The sequence below is a fragment of the Apostichopus japonicus genome, chromosome 14, assembly GCF_037975245.1.
Source record: "Apostichopus japonicus isolate 1M-3 chromosome 14, ASM3797524v1, whole genome shotgun sequence".
Classification (NCBI taxonomy): Eukaryota; Metazoa; Echinodermata; class Holothuroidea; order Aspidochirotida; family Stichopodidae; genus Apostichopus; species Apostichopus japonicus.
Window position 1 is genome coordinate 26,063,827 of NC_092574.1, and position 21,328 is coordinate 26,085,154.

A 21,328-nucleotide genomic window follows, 5' to 3' on the forward strand; every position below is an offset into this window, starting at 1 on the left:
GAGGTTTGCTTGCATGATGTTGAAAAGCCTGAGATTTTACAAATCTCACTTTCGCATTCCTATCAAATCAATTTAATCTACAGTTGCAACGGCACATTTACAGTACCTTGTATCCAAGACAACTGACAAAAATTTAGGAAATAAAATTTGACATAAATTAATGTTAAGCATTTTGGAAGGCTTTGTTAAGATTTCTTTATTCAGATTGATTTGGTTTATGATCAATCTAGTAGACTGTATAAACTTAGTGACCAATGGCAAGCTGCTCTTTTAATAATATGTTCTCATTTTGCTATTCTTTCTTTCCGATAGAAAATTGATGGCTGTAACAAGATGACATGCTCAAAGTGTCACTCTTACTTCTGTTGGTTGTGCATGAAGAGACTCTCCAAGGCTAACCCATATCTTCATTTCCAAACAATCAACTCACCGTGTCACAATCTCTTATTTCAAGGGATCGAAAATGGGGGAAGGCAAGACAATGAGGAGGAGGAGGATGATGAATTTTTGGGTGACAATTGGCTGGATGTAGAAGAAAATTTAGAACAGTTGATTCAGCTCTTGTGAGAGACAGACTTTTATCAGTTAGGTTGGAAGGGAAGGTGTGAATGAGATTAAATTATGTTGACCATATTTTTGTAATAGGAATCGTGGTGATAACTTTGAAGGTGGAATGTGCAGCCTGGGGAAGGGGGAGAAGGGGAGGGGATGTCTCCCACCTTTGGGACAACTTTATTATCAGCCATTAATAGCATTTATGGTAAATTGACGTGGTACACTGCCTACCGAGTTTACCATTATCCCTCCCCAACTCCTCAGGCCAAACATAATATCTTAGTAGAGTAATACTTCCAGGATCTGACTTTGAGATGAATTGTTTAGATAGCACTGAAACTCGTCTGAAAGACAATGACTTACTTTCTCTGGTTATCGTCAATTAACGGTGGCAGTTTGTACTAAAAGAAATTATATCAGTAACAAGAAGTATTTATACAAATAAAAGGTGTGCAAGGTGTGGCGACTCAGCTAACCACTCATGTCTGTAGACCAAAACTTGTAGGAACTGTAGAATACTTCTTCAGCTGTAGACATGCTTGGAGTTTTCGGTATCCTTAGGACCAACCTTAAGTGAAAGTGTTCAATTTCTCCGAAAAGGCCACACCCAGGTATGTTTGTCATACAATGTTGAATCATTAAGACATGAGTTTCCTAATTTCACATTCATCATTTTGATTCTGTCATCTTTCGGGAAACAAGTGAGCTTGAAGCATTGATCATTTCAACTCTTGGGAATGTTTGAGGTATCTGGTTAATTGGCAGAGATATATTTTATTTTCCTTTACATCAAACCATGACAATATTATCTCACTTTAATTGAGCCAGGTTGCTCCAGGTATGGAAATCATTTTATTTGTAGAATCACATCCTTGGAAGTGTTTTGGAAACCTCTAGAAAATTATTATCATACTAAGATTGGTAGTTAATACTGATGACTTTATAAGCCCTATGAGTGATTAATTGTCGATTGTGGAACCTTCAGGAGCTCGATCAATAATTTTCATTCTGACCATTCTCGATTAGTTTCACAAGAACATGGTCAGAATGAAAATTCCTGATCGAGCCGTGCCTTGCATTTCACAACCATGAATAAAATACGCAATAAGTCCAAACTACAGGCTTTGTCTATGAACTGAGAGCTGTGGCATTTTCAAAGCATTTTTGCAATGCATTAATACAATGACTTGCAGTTTATAAACAAAAGCATTATAAGATATGCTTGTCCTTGCTGCAACATTCAATATTCGGGAACAGAAGCACAGTTGCAATAATGTTACTGAAGTCTACTACTCAGCACTGAAAGGCTGGATTTAGGTTGGTGAATTGATAAGTGGAGTAAAGGATATTTTATCTGAAAATTGTTTAGTAGGTTCATGGCCAAATGAACTGCCAAATCATGGCCAAATCACTGTCAAGGAAGATTTCCTCTTTGTTAATTACATTATTAATTACATGCCAGAAGTAGCTAAAACTTTGGACATAATTTAAATCCACCCAAGCAAAAGAAAAAAAGAGGACATGTCTGGTGCATCCGTAAAAAAGGTAACCGTTCATTGGTTAACCTAACATGAAGTTGCAATGTATAATCGAACTGGTGGGCTTAGACACAGGTAAACCTTAGCAGAATCCTAATATTAGCTGTAATCAAGGCTCACAATGTCTTTCTCCATTTTGAATGAAAGCTGCATTTTCTGTAGAATTTCTGCGATCTGATGGTGCCATATTCAACTGCTAAATGGAAGACCAGGTCACTGAAGTCATAATCTAGTTACCTGAAGAAAAATCTTTTACTTTAGTTTAATACCAAAATTGGAATGGTATAAAGAAATAAGGCACAAGGTTTGCAATGAATCAAGATTACTCATTTATTCAATTTGATGCAAACTTTTCTGTACAGGACTTAACCGTTAATCCCTCATTTATTAGGAGCTATCTAATAAGTCTAATCTGGTGGACCGCTTACTTAACATGAGTGGTATTTAATTGGACGTGACTATTCCATCGTTTGGATAGAATGACACAAGTCAACCCAACTGAATATGCAGCTCTAAGAAAGTACTGGAACTGTTCGAAATATTTAATTATTATTCAAGAGGTAAAATTTGCGCTGATGTATTCGGTGTCATTTATTTTATGTTGGTTTTAAGACATGTTAAAGAGAGAATATATTCATGTAATCACAAGGCAATACAATATTTGTACTTTATTTGTCATTTGGTTCCACAAAGGTTTAATAGTAACATTTTACATGCGATAAATCCTGCAAAGCTGACTAGTGTTGATCTTGGCGAAAATTAAATTCAGGTGTCGATAAGTTTCCAACCATGAACATTCTCGGAAATGCTTATCAGCCTCATCCATCATATCCAATTAATGGCAATCAGCTTTATAAAACATTGAAACATAGTATAAATTTATTTCTTATAGTTTTTATAGTAGGTACTGAAGCTTTTGGCTTGGGGTTCAATGAAAGATGAAGACGTTTATAAAAAGGTGTTCAACACTTCATTCTTCTCCTACTGTAAATGTTCCCACAAGTAGCAAGGAAAAGTTGTGAGGAAAAAGTTTGACAACTAATGACTAACAATTATTTAACATTATCAAAACATCACATAACCTTTGACAAACCTATGGTATACTTTCACCAAAAACCAATAGTGAAAACTCATTTAGGGGAATTCAGTACCCATGTATGGTTGTATTTGTTGAGTTCCCTTGTTTTTATAATATATTTTGACTAATTATCTCGCATCTCCATTGAGAACTGAGTAATGGGTACTCGCACACCAAGTACACATTCATCCAAATTTTGCATTGTGAATTATTCAACTAGTCTTACAATTCAAGGTATCACATTAACACAACTGCAATAATTGCTGACATGCCTTTTGATTGTGGTTAGGAAATCAAAGACCTACTGTACAGACAGCCGGATGGCTGAATGCTGAGTGCACCAAATGTGCATAAACTGGTGATATAAACTGTTGTCTCCCAATACAGTAGATAAGTCAGCCATATTACTTTGAAGTCTTCAATAAGAAATACAAAACAAGATGTAAATTCATATGCAAAGTGATTTATCTAGCTTCTAAAATTGGCATGTCATTGCATTCACCAGACTTTGCATTTGACTTGACCTTTTCCAGTCTCTTCCTCAAGTGAGGATTAATAAGAGCATTAGGAACTCTCCTTAATCCACAGTGAGATCTCAGGCATGCTGAGAGGGTGATTGTCTTTAAATACCTCCTCGAATTGGTCCTGACGTCCCTCATGAGTGTCACCATCTTGTCGGAGGCAGTCTTGGAATACGGTAATGAAAGAAAGAAACGTAGGATCTCGTGGAGGTGCTGGAATCTGTTCATCCCGGTCGGAGTTTTTCTGCTCAGCACAAACTTCCAGAAAGACGACGGTGAGAGCAAAATGTCATCACTGGGCAATCCGAGAAGACAAACTGACCGCCACTCTTCCTCCATCGACCTCTTTGACCAGTCTGGGTGCAGGAAATTAGCAAAGAACTCCATCAGTGAGGGAGGATCAGTGTTGTAGGCGTTAACAGGATTGATGATATTGATAAACTTATAGATTGGATGAGTGAAATCAAACCTGGACTGGATCTGAACTATGAGTGCTTTATAAAACTCTCGAGCTGAATTGAGAGCAAAAACCACATCTGAGTCATCGAACATTAACTGGAGTTCCTGCATGTGCAACGTCAGAGCGCTTGTGGCCTCGTAACCGATATAAACTTGGGAGAGGGGCAAGTAGGCATCTTCCTCGTTCACCTGAAGTTTAAGAAAATCAGTCTGTACATCCAGGTATTCTTTAGTCATGAAAGACTTTGCGAGGAGCGAAACCAGTTCTTGCACTTCTTTCTCTATGTGATAAAACAGTGGCTCTTCTTTCTGAAAGATGGAACAGAAATTGTCGATGACACCCAGGACGTAGTCCATGAACAATGCCATGACTCTCATGATGGGACTGAGTAAGACTTCGAGTACTAGGTCATGGCCATTGTTGGACTCCTCCATGACAACGTTGGTGAAGTGAACCTGTAGTTCAGGCCACTTGCTCACGACTAGTTTCACTATGCTCTGATCTGAGAGCCACAGCGTCTGACCGGGTGTGAGCCTCTTATCCACATCGGATGTGTAGAACTTTTCAAAAGTCACAAGAGAAGGAGCCTGTGTCATTGATGACAATGAGGTGACAAAATGATGATGAATAATATGTAGGAAATCTTCAAGATTGCTTGGCAGGCTCTCACAGGCAGTAGAGGTGGAAAGTTTGATCATGTGAATCGGACATTTTATCGACACCACCCACGGGTAATCTTCCCTAATCATGCCACTTAGTGACTGCGAGTCTTCCTCGGCATTGGAAATGTCACTACGAAATCCTATCCAATTCTTCATTGGGACACCTGCCAGCTCAATCTTCTTCATGCAGTCCTTAAATTTACCATAAACGTTGTGATGTGAAGTATCGCATTCTACAAATTCTAAGAGATCGACTTCCATCTTCAAATCCTCATTAGAGAAAGAAACAAAGATAGATGCAAGTTTACTCTTCTTAGCTTTGTCTATAGCCTCCTCAATTACCACAGAGAAAAGAGTCGTTTTTAATTTTTCTACCAGAATATCTTTAAAGAAAGGCGCAAAGCCTTGTCTGACCATGTTTGTGGCTTTTTGTTTACCAAGATGAATCTTCTTGATAGCAGTTCCCACGGCTGGTAGATCCTTGATCATAGCGACAAGACGATCAACAAGACTAAGAGGGAGATTGTATTCAACAATGAAAGCTACAATCTGAGCTTCAGCTAGCTGGGTCTGCAGGGAAAGATCAGGCTTCTCTGCCCTACGGTGAAATTTTTCCAACAAGGCAACACCCTTATTCTCTTCAGAGGTACCAGCACTGTCTTGTATTCTCTCTACTGGGATAAACTCCTGTAGTTCTTTATTTATCCTGCTGGCTTCACCTCTTCTCATGGCTTTCTCATTTTCTATGTGCTTCTGACGCATAGAGTGACGGGTCAGTTGGGCTTTCCCTTTGTCTACGCTAATGTCGCATTCACATACCATACAAAATGCATAGCCATCGTTAGTACTCTCTGTCAACCATAACTCGTATTCTGGAACCATTTCCCATTCTTTACGATACTTCTTAGATGACCTCGCAGGCTTCTTTTTCAGTCTTGTAGTAGACGATTCAGGATCAGATTGTCCTTGAACATTCAAGGTCTCAGTATTTTCTGCTGACTGAATGTTAATAATTGATGGATGGTTCTGGTCTCCATAACTACCATCTTCAGCTTGCACGATGGTTATTTCAATCTGGTCTACATTTTCATCAGCCAACTGTTCAATAATGTCTGATGCAAGCTGCTGATCTAGTGAACAATCTTCCATCTGAATAAAGATAGAAAACCAACAAAATCAATTTAATGCATAATCAATATGCAAATAACATTTATTTTGTGAACATTTTAATTCCCTGGCCTCTGGTCTTCATCCCACACTTTCTGCAGATACAAAACCAATGTCTAACCACAGATGTGCTAATGAGAAGGCTTTCCAATGAAACAGATTCCCTTTGTAGTGAACTTGTTGCCGCAAAGGACACCGTCTTTGTTAACTAACTTATTAGCTCTTAATGGTATTCTTCATCATATAAGACTTAGGTTATGACACAATCTTCTTCTTCTTCTTCCAGTATAGTGCTAACTTCAACTTTGAAGACTCATGCACTTGATTGACAGGTTGGCTATGTGGACATTAGTCTAACTGGATTAGGTTTTTAAAAGCTTCAACAGATTGGGCCCTAATAGACTCCTCAGATAGATAGTTCCAATCACGTACAGTACCGGGGAAAAAAGACATCCTATAATAGTCTCTAGAACAATGTGGATTATGATAGGCTTGGGTGTTTTTACATCTGGTTTGAACTTGATGGTTCTTTGAAGTAAGATATTGTGCTGGATCAATGGCTACCAACTGGTTCTGCATTTTGTAGAACATTGTCAACCTCGATATTCTACGTCTTTCAGCAAGAGGTTTCCAACCTAGATCTTGGAGCATCGTCCCAACACTTGAAGTGGGGTGGTAACGATGGAGGGCAAACCTTGCACCACGTCTTTGAACCATTTCAATTTTATGTATCAGTTTATTGATATAAGGGTCCCAAACAGTGTTGCTGTACTCCAGGATTGGCCTAACTAGTGCCTTGTAAGCTTGTTGTTTGACACTGGTATTTCTGATGTTAATATTGCGACAAAGGAAATTGAGGACGTCTGTTGCTTTAGAGGTGAGGTAGTCTACCTGCTTATCCCAACCTAAATCGTGAGTGATGTGAACTCCCAGATATTTGATAAACTGGACGTGCTTAAGTTCAAAACCATGGAGGGTGTAGGCAAAAAATCTTTGGTTGCATTTGATACTAATGACTTCACATTTTTCGGGGTGGAATTCCATCATCCATTTCTTTCCCAGTTTTGTAGGGTATCTACTGTAGGTCTTTCTGCATAAGCTTGGCGTCCATTTCAATCTTCATTGCCATGTAGATCTTAGTGTCATCAGCAAATGCCCTACAGTACTTTGTCTGCTAAATTTTATAGTGGTGTAGAAGACCCAAATTGGCAGGGGTTTACTGTACAGTAGATAATCCTTAATGCTCTAGTTCAAATTTGCAATTTCGACACGATAGTGGTTGGTCTGAACTGATTTCAAATGCCATAATTTCCATAAATAGATTGATTGTTCGTATAATTGAATGCATGAAAGGCTAAGTAAATGCTTATGGACTGATGTTCAAAACCTGTCAATCAGAAGTTTGAAAGTTGAAAAAGATTATCCAGTCCTTAATTTGTTATCAATGAGCATAGTGTCTTAGTTAAATCGTTTGTATAAACATCTCACTTCAAATCCCCGGTACTCCGTCACTCTTCCCATGTACCGTACGTCTAAGCCTACACATGATTGATATTACCAGAGATTTCCACCAAGGTGGATCTTTACTATTACTGATGGTTCTGGATGTGTACACTTTTAAATTCTGTCGCGAAAATAGCCCTTCCACAGAATCAAAATTTACAATGTACATAGACTATCTATAGAAGAGCTGGAAGTGAAAAACGTTTCGCTATATGAATAAAAGTTATGTTCATTTATGATCATATTTATTTTAGCAATATTTGGTAAGCTTAAATTAAGAAAACAACATCTTAAATATTTCTTACCATTTTTCTTAAAATCTTTGCCGACTATTTCGTGACATTAAAGGGAAATGACAATGTCTTCTTGGAAGGTCGTTGTGGAAAAACTGGATTCTTTAGCTTGGGTGTACAAAACATTTACAAGTCACATTAGCGGCCAATGTTTAATTCCGTGCGAGACAATGATCGGCGTAAAGGTGCAAAATCTTTGTCGTGCCGCTCGTCGATTTTCTTCTAATGTATCTATTAAAGATATTGTTAGATATGGAATCAGAAAATGCGAAGGGAATCAGGGTATAAATGTAAGGGTTTCTTTTGATTGTTTTTTATACATTTTGTAGGCATAGACTAGTAGTAGTAACCTTGTTTGTCTGCACATATGGGTCAAGTTATTATCAACACTAATGTTACGTGGTACTGGTTTCACTACACTAGTATTAGTTTTAATTCTAGGCCTACTTCATATACATAGGCCAAGGCCCAGTGTTAATCGAACTGTTTATTGTGATTAGGTAAGCAGTGACACTTTACTCCTCTTGGTCTATCGTGCCATCGTTTTTTTCTCAGAGTGTTCTAGAACTCTAAAAAATGTTTCCAACCTGTCTTATATGATACATGAAGGTTTACAAAATTCCATTCCACAATTTGGCAGATTAGTCAATACAGTAGGCCTAACTTAGGCAGTACCTTTGGCCTACATAGGCCTAGGAAGGATTGGGAAGAATCCAACTAATAGTAAAATTTGTACCTGTTTGCCTCGCAGCTAGCAAAATAAGAGGGATGCAATGTGTTATTCGCCCGGCAGGCAGATGCATCAGCTGGATGAGTAAGGACTAACACTGCTGGGCGAATAAGCAAAGATATAACAGTTTATTCAACCGGCAGCCAGGCAAATAAGGGCTACTACCCTGGTTACTTCATTCTGCTGTAGGGTGAATCAATCATATCAACTAAAGCACTGCAGAACAAATGATATAGCCTAGGCAATGTTTACAATTATTTTCTGAAAACAAATTAGATTTTGCCCACATTTTCCAGTGGAGATAAAAACATATACACAGCTATATCTGATCATGTTTGAGAACAAATTAACAACAAAAGTTTGGCAGGAAATAACCACAAAAGAGTTGCAGAATGTGAGATTGACTTATAAACTGTGAGACTCACAGTAACACCAGAAGAGTTGGCAGGTCTTTTACACTTACAGATACCACTAAAATATTAAGAATACTCTGGCCTAAGCTAGTAAGAGGCTTAGACTAAGCCAAAGACTAAGTTTATGTTATCGACCTATATTAGCCCAGGCCTACACTGTAGGCCTAGCAGGTGTCTTGAGTTAATTTAATCTGCAGTCTGTTCAGGCATGTATGAACACACAAGATGTGTCAACAATGGACATATTTCTATCCCTCCTGACATTGTAGTAAATAGTGTCTGGCAAGTATGCAAAACCTGGTGTAAGTGATACATTTCTAAGAGTAAATTCTCAAAGCATTTGTTATGCATATGTTTAACTGGCAAACTGTTATGTTTGAATATTTCTTGATAAGATTCCAAAAATGAAAGTTACTTTCATAGATATCATAGCCATGTTATCTAAACAATATGAACTTCTCAAGCGTCTGTTTAAGTTGGATGTGTAAAGTTTTCACCATATTATTTTTATTTTCTTATTTTCTTGGAAGGGATGGATCAGAGGAATAAGGAAGTACAAAGATGTTACCTTTCTGGATGTCAATGATGGATCTAGCATTAAAAACTTGCAAGTCGTTGCAGCAACAAACACAGTGCCAACGTAAGATCATTATCTTCATCACCATAATATGTTTAATTTCATTGTTCTTCATTCCTTTGCCTTAATAAATTCATAACTTGCAACTTTCTGAAATTTGAGAGTCTTTATTTCGGTTCAAGAATATTGCTCATAAGGATACACTATTATGGCAGTATCATACAAGAATGTACAGTTTTACTGTATATAGTATTCCAAATTAGGGGAAAGTGCAAAATAAGATGAAATTACCTAAGCTACCAAACATTCCCAAAACAGGTCAGTTTTTTTTTTTAACCACTGATGTTGGTTGTTACATTGGAGTTTAGGAATACTATGGACAACTGAAATATGAAATAGATTATCCAAACTTTGAATCATACTGTTAGCTCTGCACACTTCTGAAATATTTTGTTACTATATGTTAAATATAGTTAAATGGTTGAACTTGGTTCATTTGATAGGTGGAAATTATTGATGCATCCATTGTGGGTTGCCATCTGTGGAGGGGTAAGTGTTAGGCCAATGTCCCACTCCCCTCCCACTAAGAAATGAATATGCACTTAAAGGATAATAATGAAGATGACTTACTTAATATTTAGTAGTAAGAGTAGTATCTAGAAAACCTTAATATACAAACTTTGTCAGAACAAGAACAGAAAAGGATGAAAAACAAAGAGAAGTATACATAACAATAATAATAATAATAGAGGTTTATAAAGCACACATATCCACCTGGAAGGGTGCTCATTGTTTTGTTTTACTTGAAAGATTTAAAAAATTCCAGCTGCTCTTTTACGTTCCATTTTTATTTTGTTTTCCTTCTAACAGAGATGTAACCTTTGGTTCATCTGTGCATATACAGGGAAAGTTGAAGGAGAGAGATGCAGTGCAGCAAAAATTTGAAATGCAAGCAACTGCAATAGAAGTAATCGGTACCTGTGACAATTCTGTGAGTCAAAGTTCATTATCGATATACTGCCCACTCCTTCCAGATCCTCCCACTCTACCCCTCTCCTTCCCAAAGAAGAGGATATAAACATTATAGGCTTGGCATATATACTTGTATATTGGAAACTATGTTTAAAAATTCTGTGTCAGGCAACATGACTCTCAAATTCCACTAGCATTGTTATCTCACTTTTGTAAGTGGCCAGTTACAATTATGGCATCTTTTTATTGCCTCTGTCTTGTGGTTACATCTTCTGATTGTAATAATGGAACCTGCATTTATTGCAAAAAATTCCTTGGAAAGTGTATGGAATATATTAAAGAAGAAAACATGATTCTAGTGCCCTGAACAAAAACAAAGATGTTTGGTTAGAAATTACTGTGTGTAACTTTGATATGTCCACAGCTTGAAAATCATTAATAGTGTTAGTGTTGTTTGTTTGCTGATAGAAGAAGCTGTTCTTTATAGGCACAAGACATGGCGAAAGCAAGGATAATAGCAGTCACATTATGCATGCCATATGAATGTAAAATTCTATTGTTTTTTTTTCTTTCTGTGCTGCATTTACAGACATATCCTTTGAAGCATAAGACTAGGCACACAATGGAATACACCAGACAATATCTTCATTTGAGGTCCAGGACAAATGCCTTTGGTGCTTTGTTGAGAATTCGCCACGCTGTTACCGTAGGCTTCCACAAATTCTTCACAGAGGAAGGATTTTTGAATGTCCAGACACCTGTGCTAACGTCCAATGACTGTGAAGGTGCTGGGGATTTATTTAAAGTAACAGTGAGTGTTTCAGCATGTGGACATCTTTAATGTAAATAATGTGCGTAGCTGTGTGACCAATGTTTGTGTATCTTGAAATTATTAATGTAACTAAGATTTTTAGGTGTGACTAGCATTTCTGAATATTCACGTCACTAAATTGGTTAAATGTTTGTGTTTTTGCGAACATTATTTCCGCATTTTTACTTCTTGAAAGTTGTGAATGTGTGGACTGCAGGATGATCTTGACATGCAATTAAATGTACAAGTTTATTTAAAAGTTGTCATTAGCACTGATCAATTGAGATATGTACCGGTACCTCTGAAACTTGTCAAAATTTGGAGTGTCTTACCCCCCAAAAAATAGCAATTTATGTCAACTCTTAATTTTTTGTCAATATTTACTATTTATGAACAATATTTCAGCCGGATGATGAAAGTCTTTCAGAGACCACCGAAGGTTTTTTCGACAAAGATGCGTATTTGACGGTTTCTGGACAGCTTCACCTGGAAATAGTTTGCTGGCAAGTATTATTGTCTCTATCATGACACTGACACAGTTCGACAATCTCAAAAATACCAGCTTGAACTATAAAATTACTCTAATATTTTGCAAACTGTTATTACACAAGTATCTCTTTGACCTAAGCTTAGGATGATTTTTAGCTTTGTGTTTCTTCATGAGTGTTCCTCATCTTTTGCTACAGTTCTCACGGTAGAGTGTACACATTCAACCCGGCCTTCAGGGCAGAGAATTCCAGAAGTAGAAGACATTTAGCAGAGTTCTCAATGGTGGAGGCAGAACTACCTTTCACAAGAGATATAACAGACTTAACAAAGGTTAGGGGTCTTCATCTTTACTTGCATCAGTATATATAATATTCAATAATAATTCAGAATGAATTGAGGTAAGATGAATGAAACTTTCAACATTTCTTGCAAATTCTAGTACTTGTGTTCTGAAATGTGCCATTGAATTCACATGCCTGTTACTGTGTCCAGAACATTTGTCTCAGCCAATATAGATCAAGTTTAATTGATGAAGTTCTTCTTTTGTACAAAACATTGTATTTTTTGGGGGAACATTTACTTTGCTTAGTGTTGTTTGAAGAAACCACTTATTCAGGATTATTGCTTCTTTTAAGCAGGAGGACGGAAACTGGTCTCTTTAAACTGAAGACCAATTAAAACCTAAATCTTACTCAACAGTAATGCAAATTTTCATTCTGCCTCACATTATTAGAAGTTCTAGGTTGCTCTGCCCTTTGACCTTTTGTGCTGTTCTATTGGTAAAACAAGTTCATAGTGTAGGTAGGCAATGGCCAAGCACTCAACACTACTATGAGCTGTATCCCCATGAAAGCAATGATAGTTTTAATGCTATTAACAACATTAGATGTATGACAATCAGGATGCAGTTTCAACATATGGGAGCTGCACAGGTGCACATACACCTGTGCATGGTACATGGTGTTGTTCTGGATATAATTATCTATATCTTATTAGCTTAAAGAAATGGTTGGGCAACAGCCAATCTTGGGATCATAAGTAATTTAAGAGTATGAATTTCTTTACTTCACTGACCAGTATAGACAGAAGTGTTGTTATGTTGTCTTTACTTTCAGTGCATGGAATCCATGTTGAGGACAGTGACAGATGAAGTTTACACACAAAGCAATGATGATGTGCAGTTATTCAATGATCGGATAGCTAAAGGTCATAGGGTAAATATTTCATAGCAATATGCTTATTTTCATCCTTGCATTCAAACTTAATTTGCCTTTTTATAAATGGAGTTGTTTATACTACTAAAAGGTGTTTTAACTTTTGGGGATAATTTCTAGGTTTTTTCACTTACTCACTATTAGTTTCTATTTTCAACATGGTTGGTTACATAAAAATATATATTTGGCAGTATCTTTGGTGTTCATGTACAAACCAGTGTGGAATTGACAACTTTGCTGATGCATATTGATTCATGTTCTTGTCATTTCTGTCGGTAAAAAGATGAAAAAGTCAATCAAACTGCCAGATATCTTTGTTTCTTTCTCTCTCGAAATTTAGACATTAAAACCCTTACACAAATCTGGCTTGGATTGTTTCATTCTTCTGAAGTTTTTGTGATAGTTGCTAATCCCCTGATGCCAAAATCTTCTTAGAATTTAACTAAGAAATAGCATTTGAATTGGAAGCATCTTATACGTACAACTACTCCGAAATATTGGCAAAATATCTAGTATTTAAACTGGTTAAATGTGAGACTGAAACGTCATAGTTTGTACCACTCAATTAACAGAAAAACCTTTGATCAGATTCTCACTCAGTTTATAGATTCATTTTGAACAATAATCTCTTACTTCTAATTTTCATATTTTGATGCATACTGACACTGCAGCTGGTTGGTTTCTCTTTTTAAATAACAGATTAGTAGAATTTGAACCGAACACAACTATTAAAGCTGTATATTTATATATATATATATATATATATATATATTTATTGAGGTTTGAATAAATTTGCTTACCGTGGTGTAACAACTTTTTAACAGGTTGCCCTCTCCATTTTGTTTCTTGGTTTAGGATACAGTTGAAAACTGCATAAATCAACCATTTCTTATGTAAGTCAATGTCATCATCTTTGTTTTGTTCATGTCTGAGATGTTTCCCTTAATTCTGTACTTTCCTTTTGATTTGATTATTCAATATAGTTTCCCCAGAAGTTACAAAATATCAAATTTAACTTAGTCATTTCATTTTTGTAGCCTGTTTCTGTATTCAACAAGTATGTAAAACAATGTGAAGCCATGTGCTGTGTTTTAATTTTTGTACTTGTATAAGGTCTTTAGTTTTGACAATATTTAGTTACGTTTATTTCATATGCACACCCGAAGAAATCAAACCTTTTTGGGCTTAAATAGATTAACTGAGGTTAAATAGTTAAGTTGTGTTTGAAAGGCAACATTCTCTACCATAAGGAAATGCACAATAAAAAAATTCACTGGTAGCTTGTTGCCTTTGATATTGTAACAGATGCTCTGTTACCTTGCCCTTCTCCCTTCCACCCCCACACCAAGAAGGGGAAAAGGGAATAAATAGGTTAACTGAGCTTAAATAGTTAAGTTGTGTTTGAAAGGCAACATTCTCTACCATAAGGAAATGCACAATAAAAAAATCACTGGTAGCTTGTTGCCTTTGATATTGTAACAGATGCTCTGTTACCTTCCCCTCCCCCTTCCACCCCCACACCAAGAAGGGGAAAAGGGAATAAATAGGTTAACTGAGCTTAAATAGTTAAGTTGTGTTTGAAAGGCAACATTCTCTACCATAAGGAAATGCACAATAAAAAAATTCACTGGTAGCTTGTTGCCTTTGATATTGTAACAGATGCTCTGTTACCTTGCCCTTCTCCCTTCCACCCCCACACCAAGAAGGGGAAAAGGGAATAAATAGGTTAACTGAGCTTAAATAGTTAAGTTGTGTTTGAAAGGCAACATTCTCTACCATAAGGAAATGCACAATAAAAAAATCACTGGTAGCTTGTTGCCTTTGATATTGTAACAGATGCTCTGTTACCTTCCCCTCCCCCCTCCCCCCACACCAAGAAGGGAAAAAAGGAATAAATAGTTCAACTGAGGTTAAATAGTTTTGTTATGTTTGAAAGGTCACATTCTCTACCATAAGGAAATGCACAATCAAATAATTCACTGGTAGCTTGTTGCCTATGATAGTGTAACATATTCTCTGTTACTTTTTCCTCCCCCCTTCCACCCCCACACCAAGAAGGGAAAAAAGGAATAAATAGTTTAACTGAGGTTAAATAGTTTAGTTATGTTTGAAAGGTCACATTCTCTACCATAGGGAAATGCACAATCAAAAAATTCACTGGTAGCTTGTTGCCTATGATAGTGTAACATATTCTCTGTTACTTTTTCCTCCCCCCTTCCACCCCCACACCAAGAAGGGAAAAAAGGAATAAATAGTTCAACTGAGGTTAAATAGTTAAGTTGTGTTTGAAAGGTCACATTCTCTACCATAAGGAAATGCACAATCAAAGAATTTACTGGTAGCTTGTTGCCTATGATATTGTAACAGATGCTCTGTTACCTTGCCCTTCTCCCTTCCACCCCCACACCAAGAAGGGGAAAAGGGAATAAATAGGTTAACTGAGCTTAAATAGTTAAGTTGTGTTTGAAAGGCAACATTCTCTACCATAAGGAAATGCACAATAAAAAAATCACTGGTAGCTTGTTGCCTTTGATATTGTAACAGATGCTCTGTTACCTTCCCCTCCCCCTTCCACCCCCACACCAAGAAGGGGAAAAGGGAATAAATAGGTTAACTGAGCTTAAATAGTTAAGTTGTGTTTGAAAGGCAACATTCTCTACCATAAGTAAATGCACAATAAAAAAATTCACTGGTAGCTTGTTGCCTTTGATATTGTAACAGATGCTCTGTTACCTTGCCCTTCTCCCTTCCACCCCCACACCAAGAAGGGGAAAAGGGAATAAATAGGTTAACTGAGCTTAAATAGTTAAGTTGTGTTTGAAAGGCAACATTCTCTACCATAAGGAAATGCACAATAAAAAAATCACTGGTAGCTTGTTGCCTTTGATATTGTAACAGATGCTCTGTTACCTTCCCCTCCCCCCTCCCCCCACACCAAGAAGGGAAAAAAGGAATAAATAGTTCAACTGAGGTTAAATAGTTTTGTTATGTTTGAAAGGTCACATTCTCTACCATAAGGAATGCACAATCAAATAATTCACTGGTAGCTTGTTGCCTATGATAGTGTAACATATTCTCTGTTACTTTTTCCTCCCCCCTTCCACCCCCACACCAAGAAGGGAAAAAAGGAATAAATAGTTTAACTGAGGTTAAATAGTTTAGTTATGTTTGAAAGGTCACATTCTCTACCATAGGGAAATGCACAATCAAAAAATTCACTGGTAGCTTGTTGCCTATGATAGTGTAACATATTCTCTGTTACTTTTTCCTCCCCCCTTCCACCCCCACACCAAGAAGGGAAAAAAGGAATAAATAGTTCAACTGAGGTTAAATAGTTAAGTTGTGTTTGAAAGGTCACATTCTCTACCATAAGGAAATGCACAATCAAAGAATTTACTGGTAGCTTGTTGCCTATGATATTGTAACAGATGCTCTGTTACCTTGCCCTTCTCCCTTCCACCCCCACACCAAGAAGGGGAAAAGGGAATAAATAGGTTAACTGAGCTTAAATAGTTAAGTTGTGTTTGAAAGGCAACATTCTCTACCATAAGGAAATGCACAATAAAAAAATCACTGGTAGCTTGTTGCCTTTGATATTGTAACAGATGCTCTGTTACCTTCCCCTCCCCCTTCCACCCCCACACCAAGAAGGGGAAAAGGGAATAAATAGGTTAACTGAGCTTAAATAGTTAAGTTGTGTTTGAAAGGCAACATTCTCTACCATAAGGAAATGCACAATAAAAAAATTCACTGGTAGCTTGTTGCCTTTGATATTGTAACAGATGCTCTGTTACCTTGCCCTTCTCCCTTCCACCCCCACACCAAGAAGGGGAAAAGGGAATAAATAGGTTAACTGAGCTTAAATAGTTAAGTTGTGTTTGAAAGGCAACATTCTCTACCATAAGGAAATGCACAATAAAAAAATCACTGGTAGCTTGTTGCCTTTGATATTGTAACAGATGCTCTGTTACCTTCCCCTCCCCCCTCCCCCCACACCAAGAAGGGAAAAAAGGAATAAATAGTTCAACTGAGGTTAAATAGTTTTGTTATGTTTGAAAGGTCACATTCTCTACCATAAGGAAATGCACAATCAAATAATTCACTGGTAGCTTGTTGCCTATGATAGTGTAACATATTCTCTGTTACTTTTTCCTCCCCCCTTCCACCCCCACACCAAGAAGGGAAAAAAGGAATAAATAGTTTAACTGAGGTTAAATAGTTTAGTTATGTTTGAAAGGTCACATTCTCTACCATAGGGAAATGCACAATCAAAAAATTCACTGGTAGCTTGTTGCCTATGATAGTGTAACATATTCTCTGTTACTTTTTCCTCCCCCCTTCCACCCCCACACCAAGAAGGGAAAAAAGGAATAAATAGTTCAACTGAGGTTAAATAGTTAAGTTGTGTTTGAAAGGTCACATTCTCTACCATAAGGAAATGCACAATCAAAGAATTTACTGGTAGCTTGTTGCCTATGATAGTGTAACATATTCTCTGTTACTTTTTCCTCCCCCCTTCCACCCCCACACCAAGAAGGGAAAAAAGGAATAAATAGTTTAACTGAGGTTAAATAGTTTAGTTATGTTTGAAAGGTCACATTCTCTACCATAGGGAAATGCACAATCAAAAAATTCACTGGTAGCTTGTTGCCTATGATAGTGTAACATATTCTCTGTTACTTTTTCCTCCCCCCTTCCACCCCCACACCAAGAAGGGAAAAAAGGAATAAATAGTTCAACTGAGGTTAAATAGTTAAGTTGTGTTTGAAAGGTCACATTCTCTACCATAAGGAAATGCACAATCAAAGAATTTACTGGTAGCTTGTTGCCTATGATATTGTAACAGATGCTCTGTTACCTTGCCCTTCTCCCTTCCACCCCACACCAAGAAGGGGAAAAAATGAAACAAGGAATAAATAGTTAAACTGAGGTTAAATAGTTAAGTTGTGTTTGAAAGGTCACATTCTCTACCATAAGGAAATGCACAATCAAAGAATTACTTGTAGCTTGTTGCCTATGATATTGTAACAGATGCTCTGTTACCTTGCCCTTCTCCCTTCCACCCCCACACCAAGAAGGGGAAAAAAGGAAACAAGGAATAAATAGTTAAACTGAGGTTAAATAGTTAAGTTGTGTTTGAAAGGTCACATTCTCTACCATAAGGAAATGCACAATCAAAGAATTACTTGTAGCTTGTTGCCTATGATATTGTAACAGATGCTCTGTTACCTTGCCCTTCTCCCCCCTCCCACCCCCACACCAAGAAGGGAAAAAAGGAATAAACATGCTAATGCAATCACAAAAAACTTGAAGTGTGTTGCTTACCTGTGCAAGTTTCCTCCTACAGAAGTAGGACATATTTGTCTATTTAAAAGTGTAGTGAATGCTGTTCACCTGGAGGTTAATGAATATAAAGAGCACTGAAAGTATACAAATCAAAAGAATACCAAATTTGCATACCTTGATCCCCTTTTGTCTCTGCTTTCAGAATTTCGTACGCAGAAGCAATTAATATTTTACAAAATTCTAAAGAGTCTTGGGAATTTGAGCCAAAGGTGAGAATTATTTTACATATAATGGTAATATGAATTATGATATCTGTCAGTTAATAAGGCAATGGTATGCAATTCTCAGTGGCACTATCAATTAAATTAAATTATAAATATGCTATTAAACAGTGATGTGTAATAAATCACATTTTGAAACCAGTGATATTCGTTTCTGTTTTTGATATAGAGAGAGTTTCAAAGTGTGGGTCAAGTAGAGGAGACCCTTTCCGTTGCTTGCAAGTGAAGTTTTCTGTTGTCGCTACAAAATGCAGACAGTAATGAAACGTGATACCTTGTTATCTTTAGCTGGACCTGAGATGTCCATCGCTGTATCGTTTATACACTGTGCTGTGGGTATTGACCACAGCTGTATGTACTGACTGTACACTAGTGTCTAATTACCGAAGGTAGCAAGCTGTGTGCGTATTTTCTGGGATCGATTGTGGTGTCTAACACTTCTGTTTCACCTCATTCGAAACTAGGTCAGATTACCGGCATTAGATTTTTGCGCGAGTCTTCAAACCTTTTATAACTTGGAAGTTGCTCGGACACCTTTAAGATTAACGTTAAAAACCAACCCTGCAATGAGATTTAATAAAATACTACTTACTAACTTATTTACTTACTTTTACTAAGATGTGTTAAATCTAATCATTTCTTTGTTCCATTGCACAGCTGTGAAGAACATAATGTGGATGAGTAGAAGTTGCATAAACATGTTTATAGAGATTGTGCAACATTTATTGTTAATTTCTTTCTATGTTCTACTTCATGGGCATTTCATTCTCCTTTACCATCAGTGGGGTGCCGATCTACAGTCTGAACATGAGAAATACATAGTGATGCATTGTGGGAATCGGCCAGTCTTTGTTATCGACTATCCTCAAAGTCTGAAAGCATTTTATGCTCTCAGCAATGACGATAAAAATGAAACGGCAAGTATCTATAAATCTTATTGTTTTGTTTCTTATTGATTATATTATTATTATATTACCATTATTAGTAATAACGTTAATGTTTGTGCATACATACTGTTAAATATTCATATATTCATACCATATATCCATGCTTCTTTCAGGTTGCAGCTGTTGATCTTCTGGTACCAGGGGTCGGAGAGTTGATAGGTGGCAGCCTCAGGGAACATCGCTTGCATTTACTAAAACACAAATTAGCATCTCTTGGTCTTGAGAAAGAATATCAGTGGTAAGTTTTGACAGAAGACTCTGTTCTGTCTGTTTCTAAAGCTGCATTTTAAGTTACGTTTAGCAGACAATAAAGTAATACTCTTCAAACTTTTCAAGGTCTTCATTCACAGTACTTAGACAATTATGAGGGTTGCATTAGTTGAATGAGGGTATGTGACACAATCTCATGATACAATGAATAGATTTATTTCAATCTTCATGGCTAATGATTTTCCAGAAAAGCAAACGACACAGGTGTTTATATTTTGATGGTAATGCCTTGATTATGTCTTTCACACCATTGGTCTACAATCTTTGGAACCAGGGTTTTTAATGTTTAACTTACTTTTATCCTGAATTTCTAATTTTTGCAACTATGTGACATTAGTTATCTTATGTTTTAATAAACGACACAAAAAAATCTGCAAAATATTTTAATGGTGCAACGCTTTTTGGCTAAGATATTTAAGGCTTGAGAGGCTTGGAGAAGTTTCCTTTTCTGAGAAATTCTGTGTAGAATAATGACTTTACCAAAGCTTTCATTGAAATATTTGAGTTTGTTTGCAAACTTGCTGTAACTGCCACCTACCTCTAATGTCACTGATTGTTTGACCATATTTTTTTTTCTGTCTAGGTATTTAGATCTAAGAAGCTTTGGGAGTATCCCACATGGAGGTTTTGGACTTGGTTTCGAGAGGTATCTTTTATTTCTGTTGGGAGTTGACAACATCAGAGACGTTATTCCATTCCCAAGGTTCTCACATTCTTGTGTCTTGTAAGCATCGCCGGAAGACTTGCAAACAAACTATTTTAAAAATGAAACTGCAGCGATAGGTACTCTGTGTCGGGCAGCATCCTTTTTGTACAACAAAACGGCCACAGTGCTGGAGAGATTTAAGCTGCAATATCTAATAGCTTGGATGCTTGAATTCAAGATGACAAGTTTGGACTCGGAACTTTTCAAATTACCTGTGGATATATGCAGCCCTCCTGAATTTGACTCTGAGTTTTGGATTTGGAGATTGCCCCACCTTTTGCTATAAATCTGAATTTCAAAGGGGTTTTTCGAACCAACCTTCCAGAAAGGCCAGGAACTTTAAAACATTGAATCATTACTGCAAGTACATTATATTCTTCATGTTAGTCTACCAAGGGCGGATCCAGTACGTTATTTGCATAATTTTAGCCTTCTAAGGTCGGATCCAGTACGTGATTTGCATAATGTTAGCCTACCAAGGGCGGATCCAGTACGTGATTTGCATAATTTTAGCCTACCAAGGAACGGGGTGTGGCTCTAGGGTCGTTTATCACTCTTCTCATGTAGAGGTCCTCAACCAGAAGCAATTGGTATTTGAGCGAAAGATGGTGAATTTTGAGGCATATTTTGGCTATAATTAGGGCTACATGAAAGGTGGTAGTAACTATTACTTTTTTTTGGGTGGGGGTTCAAAAGGAGGAGGAGCGAGGGTCATCCCCATATCTGTGCCTGCTACATTAGGGGGTAATTTAGGAATCTAGCATAAAATAAAGACAGATTTGTTGCATCATGTTAGCCACACCACAGCTAAGGTTGTATCACTATATATATTAAAGCCAGATAAAATGACTAGGT

General features: G+C 37.0%; 3 protein-coding genes across 7 annotated transcripts in view; 2 read left to right on the forward strand and 1 right to left on the reverse strand.

Annotated features, from left to right (window-relative positions):
- LOC139980028 (E3 ubiquitin-protein ligase RNF14-like) overlaps positions 1–2,741 on the forward strand; it is a 14,081-nt gene extending 11,340 nt beyond the window's left edge. For both annotated transcript variants that reach the window (XM_071991376.1, XM_071991377.1), the window contains exon 7: positions 313–2,741. In XM_071991376.1, coding sequence (XP_071847477.1) covers positions 313–567 — 255 coding nt within the window. In that variant the 3' untranslated portion in view covers positions 568–2,741. The remainder of the gene's footprint in view (positions 1–312) is intronic.
- LOC139980027 (uncharacterized) lies at positions 2,410–7,919 on the reverse strand. 2 transcript variants are annotated; one of them, XM_071991375.1, is made up of 2 exons: positions 7,790–7,919; positions 2,410–5,963 (listed from the first exon to the last, which is right to left on the reverse strand). In XM_071991375.1, exons 1-2 carry the CDS (start codon positions 7,790–7,792, stop codon positions 3,636–3,638), a joined length of 2,331 nt encoding a protein of 776 aa, XP_071847476.1. In that variant the 5' UTR covers positions 7,793–7,919; the 3' UTR covers positions 2,410–3,635. The 2 variants fall into 2 exon arrangements, with proteins under 2 accessions (XP_071847476.1, XP_071847474.1); XM_071991373.1 differs by lacking the exon at positions 7,790–7,919 and adding an exon at positions 7,470–7,623.
- Positions 7,633–21,024, forward strand: LOC139980029 (asparaginyl-tRNA synthetase-like). Of its 3 annotated transcripts, none has more exons than XM_071991380.1 (12): positions 7,633–7,747; positions 9,451–9,560; positions 10,368–10,488; positions 11,059–11,280; positions 11,686–11,783; positions 11,967–12,099; positions 12,885–12,983; positions 13,839–13,876; positions 18,472–18,538; positions 19,333–19,467; positions 19,611–19,735; positions 20,351–21,024. In XM_071991380.1, exons 3-12 carry the CDS (start codon positions 10,444–10,446, stop codon positions 20,493–20,495), a joined length of 1,107 nt encoding a protein of 368 aa, XP_071847481.1. In that variant the 5' UTR covers positions 7,633–7,747; positions 9,451–9,560; positions 10,368–10,443; the 3' UTR covers positions 20,496–21,024. The 3 variants fall into 3 exon arrangements, with proteins under 3 accessions (XP_071847481.1, XP_071847479.1, XP_071847480.1); XM_071991378.1 differs by lacking the exon at positions 7,633–7,747 and adding an exon at positions 7,933–8,067; XM_071991379.1 differs by lacking the exons at positions 7,633–7,747; positions 13,839–13,876; positions 18,472–18,538 and adding an exon at positions 7,933–8,067.
- The last annotated feature ends 304 nt before the right edge of the window (positions 21,025–21,328 follow it).

Excerpts from the sequence above, each read along its gene's own strand:
- LOC139980027 (XM_071991373.1), bottom strand. The coding sequence starts at position 7,502 with ATGGGAAGAGTGACGGAGTACCGGGGATTTGAA. Across the intron at positions 5,964-7,469 it reads CGGAGTACCGGGGATTTGAA|ATGGAAGATTGTTCACTAGA; the intron begins GTGAGATGTTTA and ends ATCTTTATTCAG.
- LOC139980029 (XM_071991378.1), top strand. The coding sequence starts at position 7,948 with ATGATCGGCGTAAAGGTGCAAAATCTTTGTCGTGCCGCTCGTCGATTT. Across the intron at positions 11,281-11,685 it reads GGGATTTATTTAAAGTAACA|CCGGATGATGAAAGTCTTTC; the intron begins GTGAGTGTTTCA and ends ACAATATTTCAG. Across the intron at positions 12,984-13,838 it reads GGATAGCTAAAGGTCATAGG|GATACAGTTGAAAACTGCAT; the intron begins GTAAATATTTCA and ends TTCTTGGTTTAG.